Here is a 20,880-nt window from a genome sequence, read left to right as displayed (position 1 = left end):
CCCTTTGCCCATCTCAGCTCTCACTGTGTATTAACAGGGACCCTGCTTTCAAATCAAGCCTCATATGAATTTACTGGTTATGTGTTCTTCAGTGAACAGTGAGTTAGTAGCTGAGATCAACAAGGGTTAATGAATGTGCCTAGTGCAGTGCCCACTACATAACAACCTCTCTAATCAATGTATCTATCTGTCTGTCTGTCCATCCTTCCCTTGCGACCCTGTAATAAAAATAATAAACCCACAGCCCAAGAGAGCTATACAAGACAGGAATGATTTGTTGCAGATACTTTAACATAAATATTTCATAATTTATTATAAATACATTTTTTTGCACCCCAACACTATAAATACTGAACATGGTTTTATAAAAGTTACATTTTTATGATTTTCAAATATCATGATAGCCCATTTAACCTCAGGAGACATGAAAATTTGGCGTCTTGGTTTATAAACATAGTACATCAGGATATTGACAAGAATTGCCAGGTGCTTCAGATGTACTGCCAAGCATGAATAGCCAACAGACTTCAAAGAAATACACACGTTTCTAGTTTTAGGTGCTAATGAGAAATATTACCGTAATCTGGTAAACTGACTACCGACGCAGATTTAGATACACCTGAAAAAGTCAACAACAAAACTATTAGGATTCTTGGCACCAGGTGGATAATATCTAGGCTTTAGGGTTGACTTACTGCTTTCACGTACTATACAATCAGTCTTCTCATTGGTCCCAGCTTTAGAATTTCAGAGCTATAATTTTATACAGCTCGAAACACTTGTTTTGTCCTTTCTTTCATGCTAGATCTCTTATATGTTCCTCTTACAGTCTTGCAGAATGATCTTCCACCTTTTCACTCAATAGCACTGGGTCAAATCTCTTCTATACAGGATCTCATTCTTCTCATGCCTCCTCTGTAGGCAGAGAGCCGGTCAAAGTCTTGGAGGTGGAAACGAGTTGCCAACTGATTTACCATTTTCCTCAGGGTAAGAAAGGCTGAAACAACTTGGAAAGTAAGAAACAAAGTGAAGATGATGTGTATTGCTTTCTCCAAGGGCAGATTCGTTAGGCCTTCATTAAAGAGCAAGAATAGAATTAAAGGCAGTTGCAACAGAAGGCTCAAAAGCCAAAAGCCAGCCAATTCAGGAACCTGCAATGACACACATTAAGAGTAATCAGATCAGTAAAGTACAGTCTTTCATTGATATAGATCAGCACTACTGTGAACCTACATTTTTTTTTTTACATTTATTTATTTTTGAGACACAGAGTGAGACAGAGCACGAGTGGAAGAGAGGCAGAGAGAAGGAGACACAGAATTTTGAAGCAGGCTCCAGGCTTTGAGCAAACGTTCAGCACAGAGCCTGATGCGTGGCTCGAACTCACGAACTGCGAAATCATAACCTGAGCCGAAGTTGGATGCTTAACCGACTGAACCACCCAGGCTCCCCAGAACCTACATTATAAACTCTGTAATTCAAAAGAAGTAGAACATAGTCCTTGTTCTCAAAGACTTACAGACTAGCTTTTCACTCATTAGCACTGGGAAAAGTAAAAACTAGAATGATATACATTAATAAATAATTAAATGCATAACTTAGAGGCATGAACTAGATACTATAAGAAATAAGAGGAGAGTGACTAGGTGAAAGAAAGAAAGAGTCCAAGGATGTAGGCTGTTAAGTTGGGTAGAAGGAGGAAGAGACAAGAAGGTAGGTAAGCAAAGATGGCATGACTAGGAATCAACATGTCAGCTGGGAATGGATGCTTGGGTTAGGAAATAACAAGAAATACAGTGAGACCGGTAGGTGCCTAATTATAAAGGCCTAGAAAACCACAGAAATCTTTAGGCATTATCCCTAAGCTCTGGTAACTGTACATGCTTGGGCAATACAATGACTCAGAAAACATGTCTGGCTTAGGATTTCTGAGTTTATAATCTCCCCTCTCCCCATTTTATTATTCAGGATCCAAACATGTTTCATTGACTAAGTATTTTCAAGGCAGGTGGAGAAGAGGGAAAACTTTCAATTCTTAAGTGCTTACTATGTTCAGGTATTTTATATAAATTGTTTCATTTAATCCATACAAACCTTGAAGTAAATGTTTCCCCCATACAAAGAAACCCAGGCTCAGGAGATTGAACAGACTATAGCAACAGAAATAGTGAAGTTGAAGGCAGGTCTTTGCTCCTTCTACCTCAGCTCCCTGCCTTTTCCTCATTATGAAAACATTATTGCCTTTATGTGTAGCACTGAGAGAAGGGAAAGAAGAGCCTACCTTTTCTTGTAGGTTCCCCATGTAGCCCAGATACAACCTGATAGCTTCAATTAAGGTTATTAAGATGATAACAGTGACCACAATGAATTTGTAGTAATCAGGCAAGATTGAATACTAAAATAAACAACAAAAAGAACATAAAAATAAACATGTTTGTAAAATCTCACATAGAGTAAAACTGACCTGAGATAGAAAATAAATATTAAGAACTTTAATTTTATTGATAATGTAACAATGCCACGAACAGCCAGAAGAGACTTCAGCAGAAGTATTAAAGCACAGACTTACCTTTATCTGAAGCATCATAATGCTGCTTACCCACCAAAGTGGGAAAAAATAAGTGTTGAAATAAAGTGACATCTGCAATGCCAAACTGGAAACCATTTCGTTATCTACAAAAGAAACAGAAAAAGATTCTGATCAATGCCGTATAATTCCTTTATTTATTCTTAATTCTGATCAATGCCCTTTAAGTCCTTTAGTCTTAAGATTAGTAACTATAGTGTTGGTTCAACAAAACTCCAAATTTTAAGCCTATTTATAATCACTGACAGCAAAAGGAAATATTTATCGTAATTTTAATTCATATACTGGTTTCATGGAGGTATGTTTCTTTTTTTTTGTTTGGGGGGGGCAGATAGAGAGAGAGAGAGAATCCCAGGCACTGACAATGTGGAGGCCGACTTGGGGCTCAAACTTACAAACTGTGAGATTGTGACCTGCACCGAAGTCAGATGCTTAACTGAGCCATCCAAGTGCCCCTCATAGATGTATGTTTCATATTTTTCAATTACTTTATCATTCTGCCATTACAGTCTGATGACTTTGCACACTAATGGTGTAGATTAAATGTGGGATATCAGTATGAATCCTATTGAACAGATAACAATAATGATCATTACCTCCTCTGTAGAGTTCTATGTAAAGAGCCTATAAAATGAACACATAAAATACATAAAAACTTATCTCACATATAAACTAACTTCATACAAAAATGAATCCCCCTAAATAACAGACACACCTCTCTTCAGCATACTCTAATCCCACCCATTCACTAATACCCAATTTAATGCCACTTTGTCCATAAGTCCTTTCTTGACCTATTCCTCTACCCTGACAGAAATCTCTTCCCCTCTAGGTACTTACCTCTAACCTGTGTGTAAGAAAGTGTGAGCAAAGAACACCTCCCTGCTCTAGACAGTCTAGTGCACTGAGAGATCAGGAGCTCTGGAGTCCAAGTAAACCCATAACTCCTCAAACACCCCTGGAACCTTCAATACCACACTTGGGATAAATTATTTAACCTCTTTGAGTCTCAATTTCTTCATCTGTAAAATGGTAACATTAAAAGTACCTCACAGGTTGCTTGTGAGGATTAGAGATAGTATTAATTATTTCCCCCTACCACCATGCCTGGTACTTAGCAGGCACTCAATAACATTAGTTACCTTTCCTTCCCTTTCACTTAATACACAGACTCATTGTAAGCACAGACTACATTCTACCCCAATGTGAGATTCTCAAGAACCTAAAATATTGCTGTGCACATGGTACATACCAAATATGCATAAGCAGAAAGAATGGAAACATACTATCATAAAGACATTATCAATGTAGACATTCGTGATTCAAGCATGAGCTTAATTTATCTAAGGGTGATTGCATGATACCTTTTGCTTCTATGTAAGGGAGAAAGGTCCTAAATTAAGAATTTGATTGTTTAAATTGAGCCCTACAAATACATTCTAAATTTGACTACATTCTAACAATTTAGGAACAGATGATGCATTTTGAAATCTATTGCCCTAAATGTAACAATTTATAAAGGCTCTAATTTCTCTCACCACAGCTGAGTATATCTGTCATTTAATAATTTTAAAATATAAGAAACAATCTTGGTCTCTCACAGTAAGGTTTCCTTTAGCTCCAATAATATGCCTGATTAATAACCTACTTTTTAAAAAAACTGTTATTATGATCTACTTTTACTTGTACCTATTTATTACTTTTTTTGCTTGTACCTATTTTTTACATTATCACTGATAAAAGAATGGATTTTTAAAATTTGTTAAATCTGAAAGCAACTCACCAGCCTAGGATTCTCTTTTTCATAACAACAGTACAACTCTTGGCCAGTGGACATGGTAATGGTATACACTTGTAATTACAGTGGAAATAATCAAATCTGCTTTGGATCCACAAGGAAGAAGATGTGGGGAAAAATGATAAATGAAGCTGAACTTTATAATACCTTTGGAACAGAAATTAGTCCAATTTTGCGAAGAAGTTTTTATGTTAGAAATTGTGTATATGAGCATCGTAAGAGTTACGCTATAGCTATACGGCATTTCAAACTTATAATCATGCAATTGAAAATCAAGTTAATATGCAAATGAACCTTGAAAGCACAAGACATGAATTTACTAAATTTTGCAAAAGTACAAACTGAGTTCTGTAAACGGAATTTAAATTAAAACATTATATAAATCAGGGGTAGGCAAACTACCAGCCAGCTGCCTGTTTTTGTATAGCAAGTGAGCTAAAAATGGTTTTTCACATTTTTAAATGGTTGGGGGGAAATCAAAGAATAATATTTTGTGACACTGAAAATCATATGAAATTCAAATTTTAGTGTCCATAAATAAAGTTTTATTGGTACACTGCCACATCTATGCATTTACCATTATCTATGACTGCCATGGAGACCTATGGCCTGCAAAGTCTAAAATATTTGCTACCTGCCCCTTTACAGAAATGTCTGCTGATCCCTGATACCTTGCACCATCAGATTTTGGTGCCTGTTAAGCCTTAGCGTCAGAAACTTAACCCGATTTTTTACATAATGCTTTTCTCTGTACATCCTCAATCTTAGAGGCCTAAATTCAGGGTAAAAACAACACAACTACGGGAATTTACTTTCCTCTGCCCTCTTTTAAAAGTCCCTAGACCAAGCAAGAGGAAAAGGTTTCTATTTCCCAGCAGAGTTCAGTGATAAAAACCACATGGATTTGGATGACCAGTATGTTGTTTATCATCATGATTTAAGAAGGGGAAACTGTTCTGGAGGAAACTGAGTTACCACTTGCCATCAAGTTTAATGCAGTATCATGGTATTTTGTTACCAGATTCAGGGAAAGAGTTATACACGGAGCGGGGACTGTGGAGGATATGGCAGGAAAGGAGGCGAGCTTTGTTGAAAGCGATTCTAGGGTGGCAGCTGCCATTCTGGAGTGGATAGCGGTTTAACAGGACTCATTTAAAAAAAACACAAAAAAACCTTTCCATCTCTTCCGTCAGAAAACGGGCTTGCGGTGGAACATAGTCGTTTTGCTAGTAAAGGAGAAAAGGAGAAGATATTTTTCCCAAGGTGGGGAGTGGGAAGGGGAGACTGCCTGGGCTGTTTTCAGTCCAGCCTGTCCAAAAACGCCAGGCCGGAAGTCGCAGAGAACAAACACCGTCGGCCTAGGCGGAGGATGCGGGACCGGACGTGTGCTGCGAAGGCAGTGTTTTATATTTTAAGTTTTTTGAGGTAGGCCGGTGCCACCTCAGCGGCTAGGCTTACAGTTCGCCCGCCAGGACCGTTAGGGACACGGGCCTGGAAGCGTCCCAGCCCTAGCCCAAGCCTATGGCTCGGCCCCTCCTCCAGGTCGCTTCCCGCACTGCGGCGAACCAGCTGAAGGCGAGGCCGCCATTTTAGGTCCGGGCAAACTCTAGCCGCTCCAGAGCCCACGCCAGGTCCTCCGCAGGCCATGCCCGCTGCGCCCGGCCTCGGCCACTCACCCGGACCCTCGCTGTACTCCGGCCCGGTCCGGTTGGAGTCGCTGAACACGGTCCGGCTGAAGTTTCCCAGCCGCTGGCGGACCGGATCCGGCAGCTCCATGCCCGGGCCTCGGAACGGCTTACAGCTAGGTGTGCGGACGCTGCCTCCTCCTACCGTTCCCGAGGCAGCCGGGCAGTGCGAGATGCTGAGGCCCAGGCGCGCGCGCGGCCGCACTGCGGGGCAGAAGCGCGGGTCGCGAGCGCGGAAGCCTGGCGAGGAGAGGAGAGGTGTGTCGAGAGTTGTGTCCCCGCGAGCGCCTCAACCTCATCTGCGAAACGGCAGATTCCTTCGTCCTTTGTAAACCCCATCGGCTTAAAAATAAATAGAAACAATAAGCGAGCCAAGGTTAGTTTGTGATATAAGCAGCCATCACACCTAGTCAGTGGGATGCAAGCTTTCTGGAAGGAAGTAGAGAACAAATGTAGAACTTAAAGAATGTTCACGACCCGGTGGCTCCTTTCCTTAAGAATATATTTTTAAAAAGGTGTATTACTTTTTTAAAAATATTTTTATTTATTTCTAGGAGAGAGAGAGAGACAGGGAGACACAGACTCTGAAACAGGCTCCAGGCTCTGAGCTGGCAGTCAGCACAGAGCCGGATGTGGGGCTTGAACCCATGAACCGCGAGATCATGACCTAAGCGAAAGTCGGACGCTTAACCGACTAAGCCACCCAGGCGCCCCAAAAAGGTGTATTATAAATATATAGTGTGTATGCATGTGCATACAATACTTTTAATAAAATATTTCAAATAATATATAACATATTCCTGGAACTGTGTATATATGTATATGCACACACNCTTTCCTGCTTTGTCAAAGATCAGTTGGCTGTATACTTTTGGGTCCACTTCTGAGTTCTCAATTCTGTTCCATTGGTCTATGTGTCTGTTTTTGTGCCAATACCATACTGTCTTGATGATGACAGCTTTGTAGTAGAGGCTAAAGTCTGGGATGGTGATACCTCCCGTTTTGGTTTTATTTTTCAGTATTACTTTGCATCTGTGTATTTTCTAGTTGGGAGCTGCTCTAAGTAATCCCGCTTTTGGTAAAAATGTGCCTCTGGGTGACTGTATGCATGTATTTGCATCGTTCAATCCTAGGAGTGGAATTGCTGGCTTCTGAGGTATGACCCAGCATTTATGGATACTGCCAGCAGTTTTCCCAAGTGGTTGTACCAATTTCTACTGCCTCCAGCAATGTGTAAACATTTCTGTTGCTCCAAATCTGTCACCATCATTTGTTATTTTTCCATCCTTTTCTCCTAGCCATTTTGAGTGGTGTATGGTGAACAATAATACTTTCACAATCAAAAGGAAAACCACACGTATTTATATAAATGTCAAGGTATATTTAGGAAGGTATGGGAGGAAATAGCTATATGGCTAGACTTTCAAAATAATTCAACAAATGTTTATTGCATTCCTACTATTTTTGGGGGTATTGTACTAGGCTAATTAGGGATATAGACCCTCCACATCAAGAACTTCAGCAAAAACAAAAAACAAAAAACAAACATAAAAACTCAGACCAATAAGACAATGAGATGTGGAAACAAGTATGATATATTTTAGCAAAGGAACAGAGATGAGGAAGCAATGAACTCTGGTTGAGGATGTTAGGGAAAAGCTGACTAACCTTTGCGTCTCTTCAAGATGGAGCTTAAACCTCAGCATCTCCACAAAGGTTCCAGGACCTGCCTGAAGCTGACCTAAGTGGCTCCTCTGTGTTTCTCAAAACATCTTCCTCTGTGTTACTTTGGTCACAGTGCTAGTCTGCTGTACTAGAATTGTCTGTCTATATCTGTTTCTCTTGCCGGTTCATGGGCTCTTTGAGGTCAAGGGTGACCTTTCACCTTTATATTCAGAACACTAGCACAGTGCCTGTCCTTTAGTGTGAGCTAGATAACTACTGAATGAATTAAGGCAATAAGAGATCTGAAGACCACTACCATAATTTTCCATTTCTAGTCCAAGGACTTAGCCGTTAGTCCTTATATAGGGTTCACTCTATAGAATGAAGAATTCATGGGTTAAAACACAGTGAAGTTATAGCATCCCTTTAAAATGGAAACTTAGCAACAAAGAATCAATTTTCATTTATTAAATCAGCTACGATTTTTATAAAGGGCAGAGTGAAGTAGGAAGTCTAATGCTATGCTGATTGAATTATAATTTGAACAGTCTCATTGAGGGAAGCTTTTGGCAATATGTACAAATTGTCTTAAAAATATTTCTACCTTTAACACTATAATCAAATTTTAAGACTCTTTTTTGGAGATATAATCATAAAAACTATAAACAGAGTTTTATATGCCAAGATACTGCTCCCAACATTATTGATATTAGTAAAACCAACAAAAAAAGAGCACTTGATGTGCCTAACCACAAGCCTAGCTAAGCAGAATATGATATTCATGGTAAGGGTTTGGGCTATAGTGGAAAAAATACCCTTGGAAGCAGAGAGAGCAGGGTTCAAATCCCCTAAAATTCTCATTTTACCACCTGAGAGCTGTACAATTAATTTCAGACTTTTGTTTTATACAGTGATTATAATGGTAACTTAATATTGTGGTTAATGTGAAGATTTTATCAATAGAAAACGATTTCTGTTAGGTATAGCTATTATTGACACATCTATTAAAATGATGTTTTTGGGGGCGCCTGGGTGGCTTAGTCGGTTAAGCGTCCGACTTTCGCTTAGGTCATGATCTCGCGGTTCACGGGTTCGAGCCCCGCTTCGGGCTCTGTGCTGACTGCCAGCTCAGAGCCTGGAGCCTGTTTCAGTCTGTGACTCCCTCTCTGACCCTCCCCTGCTCATGCTGTCTCTCTCTCTCTCTCTCCTAGAAATAAATAAATAAATAAAATTTTTAAAAAAATGATGTTTGTGAAGAGGAAACCCCTGTGGTGGAGTGAAATCATGCCAGCATTTAATTTTCTGAATTCAATTGTACCTGTGAAGCAATATTTCCATTGCTTTCCTAGTAAAGACAGTGGACACAATTAATGATAAAACAGTACAAGCATGTTAACCAAATTTATCAAAAGCCTGAGTGAATTCCTTTAAAAAATTTTTGGCATTGAAAAAAAAGATATGGAACACCTTGTTCCAACTGCAATTATTTCATCAAAATCCTGGAGGAAAAAAAACTAATAGAATTATGGGAATTTTTCCTTTAAATTTTATTTGGTATTTAAATTTCCCATAATCATGCATTTCATATTTTGTAATAGATCTTATTAAAATAAATTGAAAGGAAGAGGCAATGATGGCACAAAAATATATAGAGAAGAGTTTTAAGAGGAAAAATTATGATTTAAAAAGAATCCTGTCATAATTGATGTCACAAATGGTCCAAAGAGCTGGCAAAAACCTTCCAAATATTATTTTGTTACTTGATGTTCATAGTATTTATATGCAATCACATTAGTGAAATACTGAAGAACAAAGAAGGGAATCCACTTTCATAGAATCAAGAGACTAATATGAGTTTCCCATATTATTATTACTCAGAGTCAAGAAAGAATTATGGGGTCGTTTTTCTTAAAATCATGGGAATCATTCTCAGCAAGATTAATAAATAACCCTATAAGCTGTTTACTGTTTATACCAATGTTGATGGTCAGAGTAATAGCTGCTTCTCCAATAATTGTTTAATGTTTTTCTTTGGGGTTTATTTACATGTTTGGCTTACTTTCCTAAATATTTTCATAAAAATTTCAAGCCTTGTGAAATAGTTTCTTTCCCTTTAATAAGAGGCAAAGTTGTTGGGTAACAATGTATTATCCTGTGTGACAAGGAACTTGATTTGGGAAGTTATTTAAATCACTCCTTGGCATAATAAAGATATAAACTCTTACCATTTGATGCTAATAAAGACTTAAGAAATAGTATTTTATAGTGAATATGTTATTCAATTTATTGCTTTGAAATGAACTGTGAGACATTTCTAAGAATTTATACAAATCTAAAAGAGAAATTATATATTTAGGTAGAACATCTTCAGATATGACTCCACATCAGCATCCACATTTTTAAAATCTTACTGTAAGTTACCTGAAATGTAATCTTATAATCTTGACATTGTTAATGGATGGGACAAAGCTTTTTGAATCCCACATACAATATATTCCAATCGCAACATTTTTCAAAAGTTTATAAGAAAGAATCAAGCTATGAATTACATAGAAATTCAAACCTCATGAAAGGAAATTTTCTTACCATATTAAGTGATATTTGAAGGCTGACATTAATATTTTGTCTTTGAAGACAACCCCATTGAACATTTTTATTAGAAAATTCTTGCTCTTTTAAAATGCTGTTTGTATTACAGTTTTTTGATTCTGTGGCATTTCTTTGTGTTCAACAAGCACACTGCTCCTCTGTCACGGCAAACAGCTGTTTCATACATCAAACTACGTGGGAGAGGGGGAATAGCAAACCTGGGAAGATCAGCAAAGCAAAACCTGCTTGGGGAAACCTCGGATCTGTCAAGTGCATTGAGGTACTGATTAGAAGCAAGTGGCCATTTTATTGAATAAGTAATAAGTTCTATTTTCAGTAATGATAGTATCACTGTACTAATGATATTTTTATATTATACTGTGTAAAATGTATGTTATATTCCTCCTTCTAGAAGAAAATTAATCTTTACCTTTTATTGGCTATAATATTGCCCCGTGCACTAAATATTGATATATCATACATTCTTGTTACGAATTGCGATTCTGTGCTTCTAACATAGCATGCTTTGTCTGCAAGAGCGTGCTACACATTGCTTAGTCATGTTTGGTTTTGACTCCCAGTCACATCAAGGTTGTAAGAGTAGAAGTCCTGTAAATGGACAATTAAGATTAAAACAAAAAGTGTACACATAGGTAAAGAGTTCAAATACATTTGAATTATTTATTGTATTTATGTAGATGAATAACACAACTCTTCAAATTTTCCTGAAGGTAAATTTGATTTGCAAAATAGAAAATCATTGCAATTATTCCTGTATCCAATTCCCTTTCCTATTGTATTTTTAGTTAATACAGAATTGTTTTTTTTTCTTTTTTTCCCCAATATATGCTGTGAAGATTAACAGAAGTTCCAGGTGGTTAGAGACAAGTATAATATGATGTCGACAGAGATGTTCCCTGGGCCCTGGCTAAATTCCAAAATTGTGCACAGAAGGTGGTAAGTTCACATATTCTAAATTCAGGAGCCACCCATGGTTAGGCCAGCCTACTAAGAAATGTTAGTACAGTGAAGCAGCCCTACCATCAAACATTCCCCAAATCACCTTGTCCCTAATTCCTGACGTATAAGAGCAAGTTGGGGCTTCTGGGTGGCTTGGTTGGTTAAGTGGCCAACTCTTGATTTTCCTTAGGTCATGATCTCAAGGTTCGTGGGATCAAGCCCCATGTTGAGCCTCATGTCTGCCCCATTTTGGGCCCTGTGCTGACAGCATGGACCCTGGTTGGGATTCTCTCTCTGCTTCTCTCTCTCTCTCAAAGTAAATACATAAACATTTTTAAAAAGTGAGTGGAGAAGCCTTTTGTAAAGTAGAATATTTGTAAGGATACCCTATTTCCTCCCTTCACCCCATCCTCACTGTAAGGGAAGAGATGGAGGTACTTCCTCTCAAAGCCTAGAGAAGAGACCCTAATATAATTGCTTATAAAGTGTAGAGATGCTCAACCTTCCTACACCATTGGAGACGGGTGACGTCTAACTTCTTACCTCTCCTGGTCCACACAACTTAATGTTCTGGGACAAGGGGAGGGAGCAGCAGAGAGATGGCCTAGAGGAGAGAAGGGACACGATATTACCCTCAATCCCTCTCTAAGATAGGTTGCCAGCTGGACTTCTTGTGAAAGAGGTCAAGTAGGTGGGCCACAAGGAACTTGGCAGCAGGGAGACACCCTGGGGATCCTTGGCAGCGAGGGGGCCAGAACTTGGATACTCTCCAATATAGAGAGTGTCCGAAGTCTGACCTGGTTAACTAGGGCAGCAGCAGCATCATATAGAGGGGGAATTGCAATCTTCCTATATGGGAGCCCTATAAGGGATCTACGTCCCTGTTCTGACTCTTGCCCTCATATCAGAATTACCAGAAAGAAGGAGAGGGGAAAGTATAAAGATGTGAGCACTCCTGCTCTCAAAGTCACTACCCCTCCCCACATATACTCCAAGTCACTAGTAACAAACTTGTCTGCCTTTCTCTGGAGGGAAAAGAGGAAGAATAATTTTTAATCCAGTTTGAAGCTTAATTGAAAATGAATAGGACTGAATCTTACTTGCCAGAATGAGATGATCCGAATAACTTGAAGAGACTGATAAATGGAATCAAGCCAAAGTGTGATATTAAGAAAGTTTACACCCAGCAAGAAAATGGCTGAGCCATAGCACAATTAGTAGGGGGGAATTACCGGAAAAACAAAGCCATTTCATATTTATACCCCAATGCATTGAGAGTCCTTAACGAAGTACTTACAAAAGGGGCACTTGGGTGGCTCAGTCAGTTAAGCATCTGACTTCAGCTCAGGTCATGATCTTGCAGTTTGTAGGTTCGAGCCCTGCATTGGGCTTTGTGCTGACAGCTCAGAGCATGGATCCTGCTTCAGATTCTGTGTCTCCCTCTCTGTCCCTCCCCCCATTTGTGCTCTGTCTTGCTCTCAAAAATAAGTAAATATTTTTTAAAAATTAAAAAAAGAAGTAGTTACAAGAGAAAATAGAGCTCTGATTTTTATGAGTGGGTTGGTTGATTCTGAATAATACAGACTGGTGAGACTGATATCCATTCAAGTAAGGGACTAGGATGGTTTCGGTTTTTTCTTGTAGTTGAATTGTAACATGCATACAAAAAAGCATACAATGATTTGCCATGATTTTGACAAAGTGAATCTACCTGTGAGGCCAACACCCAGATCAGGAATTAGAGTACTACAAACACCCCAGAAATACCCACGTAAGTCACCTGTCACTCCCTCTTCCTCCTAAAGTTTCTATTATCTCTATATCTATCAGATTTCTATATCTGTAGGTCAGTTTTGCCTGATCTTATTTTTATGTAAATGAAGTTCTACATCATATATCTTTTGTGTTTGCTTCTATCACTTAACATTACATTTGTGAGATGCATCCATGTTGTTGGGTATAGAAGTATATAAAAACCATTCCTTTTCATTGAAGCATAATATTTTACTGTTTTAATATACCATGAATCTTATTTATACAAATGGTGATGAACATTTGGCTTTTTTTTCAGTTCAGGGCTATTACAAAGAGTGCCACTGGACTTAATTGCTAATATTCTATCTAGGATTTTCACATCTATGTTTATGAGAAAGTAATTTTCCTGTCTTAGGATGTTCTCACCAACCTTTGAAGTCACAGTTATACTGACCTCCTAAAATAGAAATATTCCTTTTCTGTTCTGGAAGATTTTGTGTAATATCTGTGTTTTTTCTGTTGTGTTTGGAAAAATTCACCAGAGAAGCCTTCTGTACCTGGCATTTTATTTGTGGGAAGGTTTAAAATTATGAATTTAATTTTTGTTTATAGACAAAGAACTACTCAGATCTTTTCCCCTCATTTTCTGCTCTGGTAAATTGTGTATTTCTAGGAATTTGTTCATTTCATTGACATGTTGTTGTTTATAATGTCATATTATATTGTTATTTTTTAAATTGAGGTATAATTGTTATAATATTAGTTTCAGCTGTGCAATGTAATGATTCAGTATTGTATATATTGCAAATTGATCACCACAATAACTGCAGTTAACAAATTAACATTCATCACCATGCATAGTTAAAATTTTTTTCCTTGTGGTGAGAGCTTTCAAGATCTACTCTCCTACCTACTTCCAAATATGCAATACAGTATTATTAAACATAGTCACCATGCTGTACATATATCCATGTGATTTATTCATTTTATAACTGGATATTTGTACCTTTTGACCTCCCCCCCGCCCCCGACTCTTGCATCAGGCCCACCGATCTGTTCTCTGTATCCATGAGCTTGGGTTTGTTGGTTTGTTTAGATTCCATATACAAGTGAGATCATAAGGTATTTTTCTTTTTCTGTCTGACTTATTTTACTTAACATAGTACCCTCAAAGTTGATCCTTATTGTTGCAAATGGTAAGATTTCATTCTTTCTTATGGCTGAATAATATTCTATTGTATATATATACCACATTGTCTATCCATTCATCTATCAGTAGAGATTTAGGTTGCTTTCATGTCTTGGCTATTGTAAATAATGCTGCAATGAACATGAGGGTGCATATATCTTTTCAACCTAGTGTTTTTGAATTTTTCAAATAAATACCTAGATGTGGAATTGCTAGATCATATAATAGTTCTAATTTTAGTGTTTTGAGAATCCTCTATATTGTTTTTCATAGTAGCTGCACCAATTTACATTTCCACCAGCAGCACACCAGGGTTCCCTTTTCTTTACATCCTTGCCAACACTTGTGATTTCTTATCTTTTTGAGAATTGCTATTCTGATAGGTATGAGATGTTTATTCTGTATTGATTCCCCCCCCTGCTCTTCTTGATACTGGTTTTTGTTCTTTCTTTTCTTCATCAGTTTTGACAGAGGTTTGCAACTGTATTTGTCTTTTGAAAGAACCAACATTTGGCATGTTGGTTTTCTCTACTGTGTATGTAGAGATATTTTTCTAATTTCCATTGAGATCTCTTCTTTGCCCCATGGGTTATTTAGGAGTATATTGTTTTTATCTCCAAACATTAGGAAACTTATAGTTATCTTTCGGTAAGATAGATTAATTTCATTATGGTCAGAAAGCATACTCAATTTCCTTATTCCAGTCCTTTGATGTTGTTGAGACTTGCTTTGTGGCCCAGCATATGGTCCATTTTAAGAGATGTCCAGGTATCTTGAAAAGAGTGTGTTTACTTCAGTGACTGGACGCAGTGTTGTGATGGTTAATTTTATGTGTCAATTTCACTATACTAAGGCATGCCCACATGGCTGGTAAAACATTATTGTTAGGTGTGTTTGTGAGAGTGTTTCTGGAGGAGATTAGTACTGGATTCCGTAGACTGAGGTAAGAGATCCACCTTCAGCAGCCTTAGGGCCTGAATAAAACAAAAAGGGGGACAGAAAGGTGACTTTTCTCTCTCTCTTCTTGAGCTGGGACATCCATCTTCTCTTGTCCTTGAACATCAGAGCTCCTGGTTCTCAGGCTTTGCGACTCTGGGGTTCGTATCAGTGGCCCTTTTCTTAAGCCTTTGACCTCGGACTCAAGTTTATATTGGCTTCCCTGAATTACTTCAGATGACTGCATTATACCACTGGCTTTCCTAGTTCTCCATTTTACAAATGGCAGATTGTGGGACTTCTCTGCCTCTATAATTCTGAGGGAGCCAATTCCTATAATAAGTCTCCATATATATCTCTATCTCTGTGTCCTATCGATTCTTTTTCTCTGGAGAGCCCTGGTTAATCACTTTGATTAAGTCATGTTTATTAAACATGTTAGTCAAATTTTCCAAAAGCTGATATTCTGTCTGTGTGTTCTATCAGTCACTGGGAAAAGGGTGTTAAGAATCTTCCCTTCTGACTGTGAATTTGTCCATTTATCCTTTTTAGTTCTGTCAATATTCTTTATGATATTTTAAAAACAAGTTTTCAGTCTCCAATTTCAAAGTTTTAGGGACTTAGAAATTTAGAATTGTTATGCCTTCCTAGTGAATTGACCTTTCATCAGTAAGAAACGCCCTCTTTAACTGTAGAAATGCTTTTGCTTTACTGTGTGTTCTTTTAGGTTGCTTGGTAAATGTTTGATAGTATATTATTTTTCCATCTTTTTTCTTTTAACCACTTTGTGTTCTTAAGATATATCTCCTGCAAGTAGTATATACGGTTTTTTTTTTCAATCCAATCTGATAATCTTTGTCTTTTAATTGAATATTTAGTCCATTGACATTTTAAAAAGTGTTTGTTTATTTTTGAGAAGAGAAAGAGCACGAGCAGGGGAGGGGCAGAGAGAGACACACACAGAATCTGAAGCAAGCTCCAGGCTCCCAGCTGTCAGCACAGAGCCTGATGCCAGCTCAAACCCACCAACCGCGAGATCATAATGTGAGCCAAAGTTGGAAGCTTGCCTGACTGAGCCACCCAGGTGCCCCTAGTCCATTTACATTTTAAATAATTACTAAAATATCTGTGTTTAAATCTATCATCTTATTTCTTTTCAAGTTTTCCCACTCTTCTTTGTTCCCTTTCCTCTCCTTCTTTGGATTTATTTTAAATTACTTTATACCTTCTCCTATTAGCTTGTTAGGTATGCATTTTTATTATTCCTTTTGTAGTTACCCTGGAGATAAAAAGTATCCTTGAATGTAATGCACATGAATACTGTATCTCTCTCCGGACAATGTAAGTACTTAGATCACTATTCTTGCTCCTTTCCTGCCTTTTGTGTTAATATTGTCACATATTTTAATTATCTATACAATTGAAACCCCACATTATGTTGTTATTATTATTACTGTTTTATGTAGTTAATGGTTATTTAGGTTTACCTAGGTTTTTATTCCATTGCTCTTTATTTAACTTTTTCTCACTTCTATGCTTCTTTCTGGGACTATATTCCCTTTTCCTTTCAGTATCTGTTTACTTGTAATAAATCCTTTCAGATTTTGTTGGTCTGGAATGTACTTTAATTTTTAAAAAAAGTTTATTTGCAGGGGGCGCGTGGGTGGCTCAGTTGGTTAAGCGGTCAACTCAGCTCAGGTCATGATCTCACTATTCATGAGTTCAAGCCCCACATCAGGCTTCTGTGCTGACAGCTCAGAGCCTGCAGCCTGCTTCAGACTCTGTGTCTCCCTCTCTCTCTCTGCCCCTCCCCTACTTGTGCTGTGTCTCTGTCTCTCAAAACCGAATAAAAGTTAAAAAAATTTTTTTTAATGTTTATTTTGGAGAAAGGGGAATAGAGAGAGGAAAGGAGGGAGGGAGAGAGAACACATGTATGAGTGCGGGAGGAGCAGAGAGAGGCAGAGAGAGAGATTCCCAAGCAGGCACCATGCTCAGCAAGGAGCCCAAAGTGGGGCTCAGTCTCATGACCATGAGATCATGACTTGAGCCAAAATCAAGAGTCAGACACTTAACCAACTGAACCACTCAGGAACCCTTGCTTTCATTTTTGAAGGATATTTCATTGGCTATAGGATTCTCAGTTGGTAGAATCTTTAAAGATGATGTACCATTGCCTCCCCTACCATTCCATTATTTCTGATAAGAAGTCAGCTCTCATTCTCATTCTTATTCCTTTGAAGATACTGTATCTTTCTCTCTGACTGCTTTTAAGATTTTACTTTGTCTTTGATTTCCAGTGTTTGTGACGTCTGTAGATGTTAATTTTTAATATTTTAAAGTTCATATCTCTTTAAGTTTATAGCACTTCTTGTGGCTAATATATATTTGATTTTTACAAAATCCTTGGCCATTATTTATTCATATACTACTTCTTCCCATTTTTTCTTCCTCCCTTTCATATTTGGAATTCCAATTACAGCTAAAATTAAACTTTTCACTTTTCACTGCATTCTATATATACCTTATGCTTTTAAAATGCTTTTTTCTGGGTGCCTGGGTGGCTCATTCAGATGGGCCTTCAACTCTTGATTTCATCTCAGGTCATGATCCCAAGGTCATGGGATCAAGCCCCACGTGGGCCCTGTACAGAGCATAGAACCTGCTTGAGATTCTCTCTCTCTCTCTCTCTCTCAAATAAATAAATAAATAATAAATAAATAAATAAATAAGAATGTATTTTCTGTCTTTTTTTCTCTGTGTTTTAGTCTATGTGCATATTTAAAAGCAAAAATAGTGATTATTAGAGTGTGTTTAATATGGACAAATCATGTCATTCTAACCTTACTTTCTTCTTTGCTGGGACTAACAAATCTGTATTATCAGACACATTAGTTACAGTGCCTACCAGGCCCAGTGTTTCCTTCTAGATGAAAATAATTCACCCACAGCCTCCTGTTCAGGGAAACAGAGTTGGGCTCTTACTTGCACAGAGGTGGCTAATCAGATTATCTCTGTGATTTGGAGTAGGACAAAGTAGCAGGGACTGGTTAATCAGTTTCAAAAGGACAGCAAAGCAAATCCTGTTCAGAAGTAAATTCTTGAGGGGAACACCATGTATGTCATAAAACATAGATGAAAAGGGCATATTTTCATCAGAACTGCCTTGGTTTCTGGGATCTACTTAGCACTTTGTACTGGACATGTAGTCTTAATTTTTTTTAATGTTTGTTTATTTTTGAGAGAGAGACAGAGAGTGAGTGGGGGAGGGACAGAGAGAGAGGGAGACACACAGAATCCAAAGCAGGCTCCAGGCTCCAAGCTGTCAACCCAGAGCCTGACACTGTCCCAGACTCATGAACCGTGAGATCATGACCTGAGCCAAAGTCGGCTACTTAACTGACTGAGCCACCCAGGTGCCTCTGGACATGTCATCTTATATGAAACTTCATTTCTTAAGGTGACCTAAATGAGTCTGTATTTTATTTATTTATTTTTTAATGTTTATTTATTTATTTTGAGAGAGAACAGGGGAGGGGCAGAGAGAGAAGAGGAAGAGACCTGTGAGCAGGCTACATGCTGGGAGCGCAGAGCCCGATGCCAGACTCTAACTCAAGAAATGTAAGCGTGACCGGATCAAAAATCAAGAGTTGGACACTCAACCACCTGAGCCACCTAAATGCCCTGAGTCTGTTTTTCTTTTAATCAAGAGACTTGGGACATCTGGGTGTTTAGGTTGGTTGAGCATCTGACTCTTGATTTCAGCTCAGGTCATCCCAGGGTGGTGGGATTGAGCCCTGCTTCTAGCTCCACACTGAGTATGGAGCCTGCTTAAGATTCTCTCTCTCTCTCTCTCTCTCTTCCTCTCCCCGCCTCCTTCTCCTTCTCTCTCTTTGTCTGTCCCCCTTCCCAGCTTGCCCTCTCTATCTCTCAAATTAAAAAAAGAGGGGGAGAGACAGAGAGAGAGAGACTGATTATCGGGAATGTGGCTGAATATGTATCTGAGCCCAGCAAAGTATTTCATTAAGACATGTAATAACTTTGGACAAGACTGAGATATTTTCACTAAATGTGAGCGTAAATTGGTGAATTAGAAATTTATTAAGTGAGTAAATAAATAAATAAATAAATAAAGGTATTAAGTGAATATACCCAAAGGATACTAATTAATGAATTGCTCCAGCCTTGAGGGAGATTGATTTTGTTTTTATTTTTACTTTTTCTTTTGTTTTTAATTCAAAGCTCTCTCCTTGACCTTGTTCTATTTAACATTTTTATCACCATCTTTGTTGAAAGCATGCTTATCACATTCACTGAAGAAAAACACATTGTTTAGCAGGATCATACAAATTGGAACAATGGCTAAGCCTTACAAGATAACATTAAAAAACATTTTTATTACAAAAATAATACATGCTCATTGCCAAATATTGAGAAAATTATTCTCTTTTTTACAGACTATTTTTTGTGTGTGAAAACTATAATTAGGATAATAAATTAATACACTTTTATAACAGTATCACTTAGAAATCATAAACATTTCCAAATCATTAAATATTATTTTACAATATTGTTTAATATACCATCATTTATTTACCCAATCTCTTCTCAGGATAATGCTTTAATACTGTTTTCTAAACTTTTTTTGTTTTGCTTAAAAATTGTCATCTTTCTAAATCATTAAATATTATTCTCTCAATTGAATAAGTGTACCATTATTATTTAATCAATATGCTATTAGGCAATTAGAATCCTTCCCCCACCATCGTACTTTTTGTCATTAAGGTTACATAAGTATTCTTATGGCATTATTTTTGGAAAAATGTCATAGTTATTTCTTTTTGATAGCCCCCTAGTAGTGTGTAAGAATCTTGGCCCATTTCCCTTTTGTTTCACCATCAGATGTTAGGATTTTCAAAGTTCCTGCCAATTTTATAGGCACAAATTAGAGTCTTGCTTTATTACTATTTTCTTTGAATACTAATAAAGCTGAACATTTTCTCATATCTATATTGACCATTTGTATTTATCATTTTGGGGCACTTATATTTATGTCTTTTGTTAATTTTTCAACTAGAGTATATATCAATGTTTCTTATGAGCTTTTTTTTAAGTTTATTTACTTATTTTGAGAGACAGAGAGAGAATCTCAAGCAGGCTTTGCACTGTCAACACAGAGCCAGATGAGGAGCTCGATCTCCCAAATCATCAGATCATGACCTGAGCCTGAGATCATGAGTCAGACGCTTAGCCAATGGAACTACCTAACACACCCCTTAAGAGTTTTTATATATTAACATGTTGCAAATATTTCTTCCAAGTTTGTCATCTGTATTTTATGAACTTTATTTTTCTGACATGAAGATTTTAATTTTTAAGTTAAACCTATCAATTATTTTATTGTTTTTGCCTTTCATGTCCTACTTACAAAGATGTCCTCCAATTATATAACTATTTACTTATATCTTCCACCATATAATATTTAATATGAATAGATTACAGACAGCTCTTGGGTTCTGAATAACAGTTACATAATTTCTGGATGAAGGACCTTAGAGGTTGCTAGCATCATGTGCTATGGCTGCCAAAAAAACTACTGGGATCTTAGACTTTGTTACTAAAGCTTAGGGTGCAGAAGCAGGAAAGCTATAGTCCTACAACACTGTCAAAAGGATCAAGTATCAGTATATGTTTGATTTAGATGTGCTTGAGATTGTTT

At 37.6% G+C, this 20,880-nt stretch overlaps 1 protein-coding gene across 2 annotated transcripts; it reads right to left on the bottom strand.

Moving 5' to 3' along the window:
* Positions 1 to 287: 287 nt before the first annotated feature.
* Positions 288 to 6,376, bottom strand: TMEM17 (transmembrane protein 17). 2 transcript variants are annotated; one of them, XM_077766442.1, is made up of 4 exons: positions 6,062 to 6,374; positions 2,570 to 2,673; positions 2,282 to 2,395; positions 288 to 1,151 (listed from the first exon to the last, which is right to left on the bottom strand). In XM_077766442.1, exons 1-4 carry the CDS (start codon positions 6,159 to 6,161, stop codon positions 873 to 875), a joined length of 597 nt encoding a protein of 198 aa, XP_077622568.1. In that variant the 5' UTR covers positions 6,162 to 6,374; the 3' UTR covers positions 288 to 872. The 2 variants fall into 2 exon arrangements, with proteins under 2 accessions (XP_077622568.1, XP_077622569.1); XM_077766443.1 differs by lacking the exon at positions 2,282 to 2,395 and having other exon boundaries at positions 6,062 to 6,376.
* Between the last annotated feature and the right edge of the window lie 14,504 nt (positions 6,377 to 20,880).

This window comes from Crocuta crocuta, unplaced genomic scaffold, assembly GCF_008692635.1.
Source record: "Crocuta crocuta isolate KB4526 unplaced genomic scaffold, BGI_CrCroc_1.0 scaffold113, whole genome shotgun sequence".
Taxonomy (NCBI): domain Eukaryota; kingdom Metazoa; phylum Chordata; class Mammalia; order Carnivora; family Hyaenidae; genus Crocuta; species Crocuta crocuta.
This window is presented reverse-complemented; position numbering and strand designations above follow the sequence as displayed.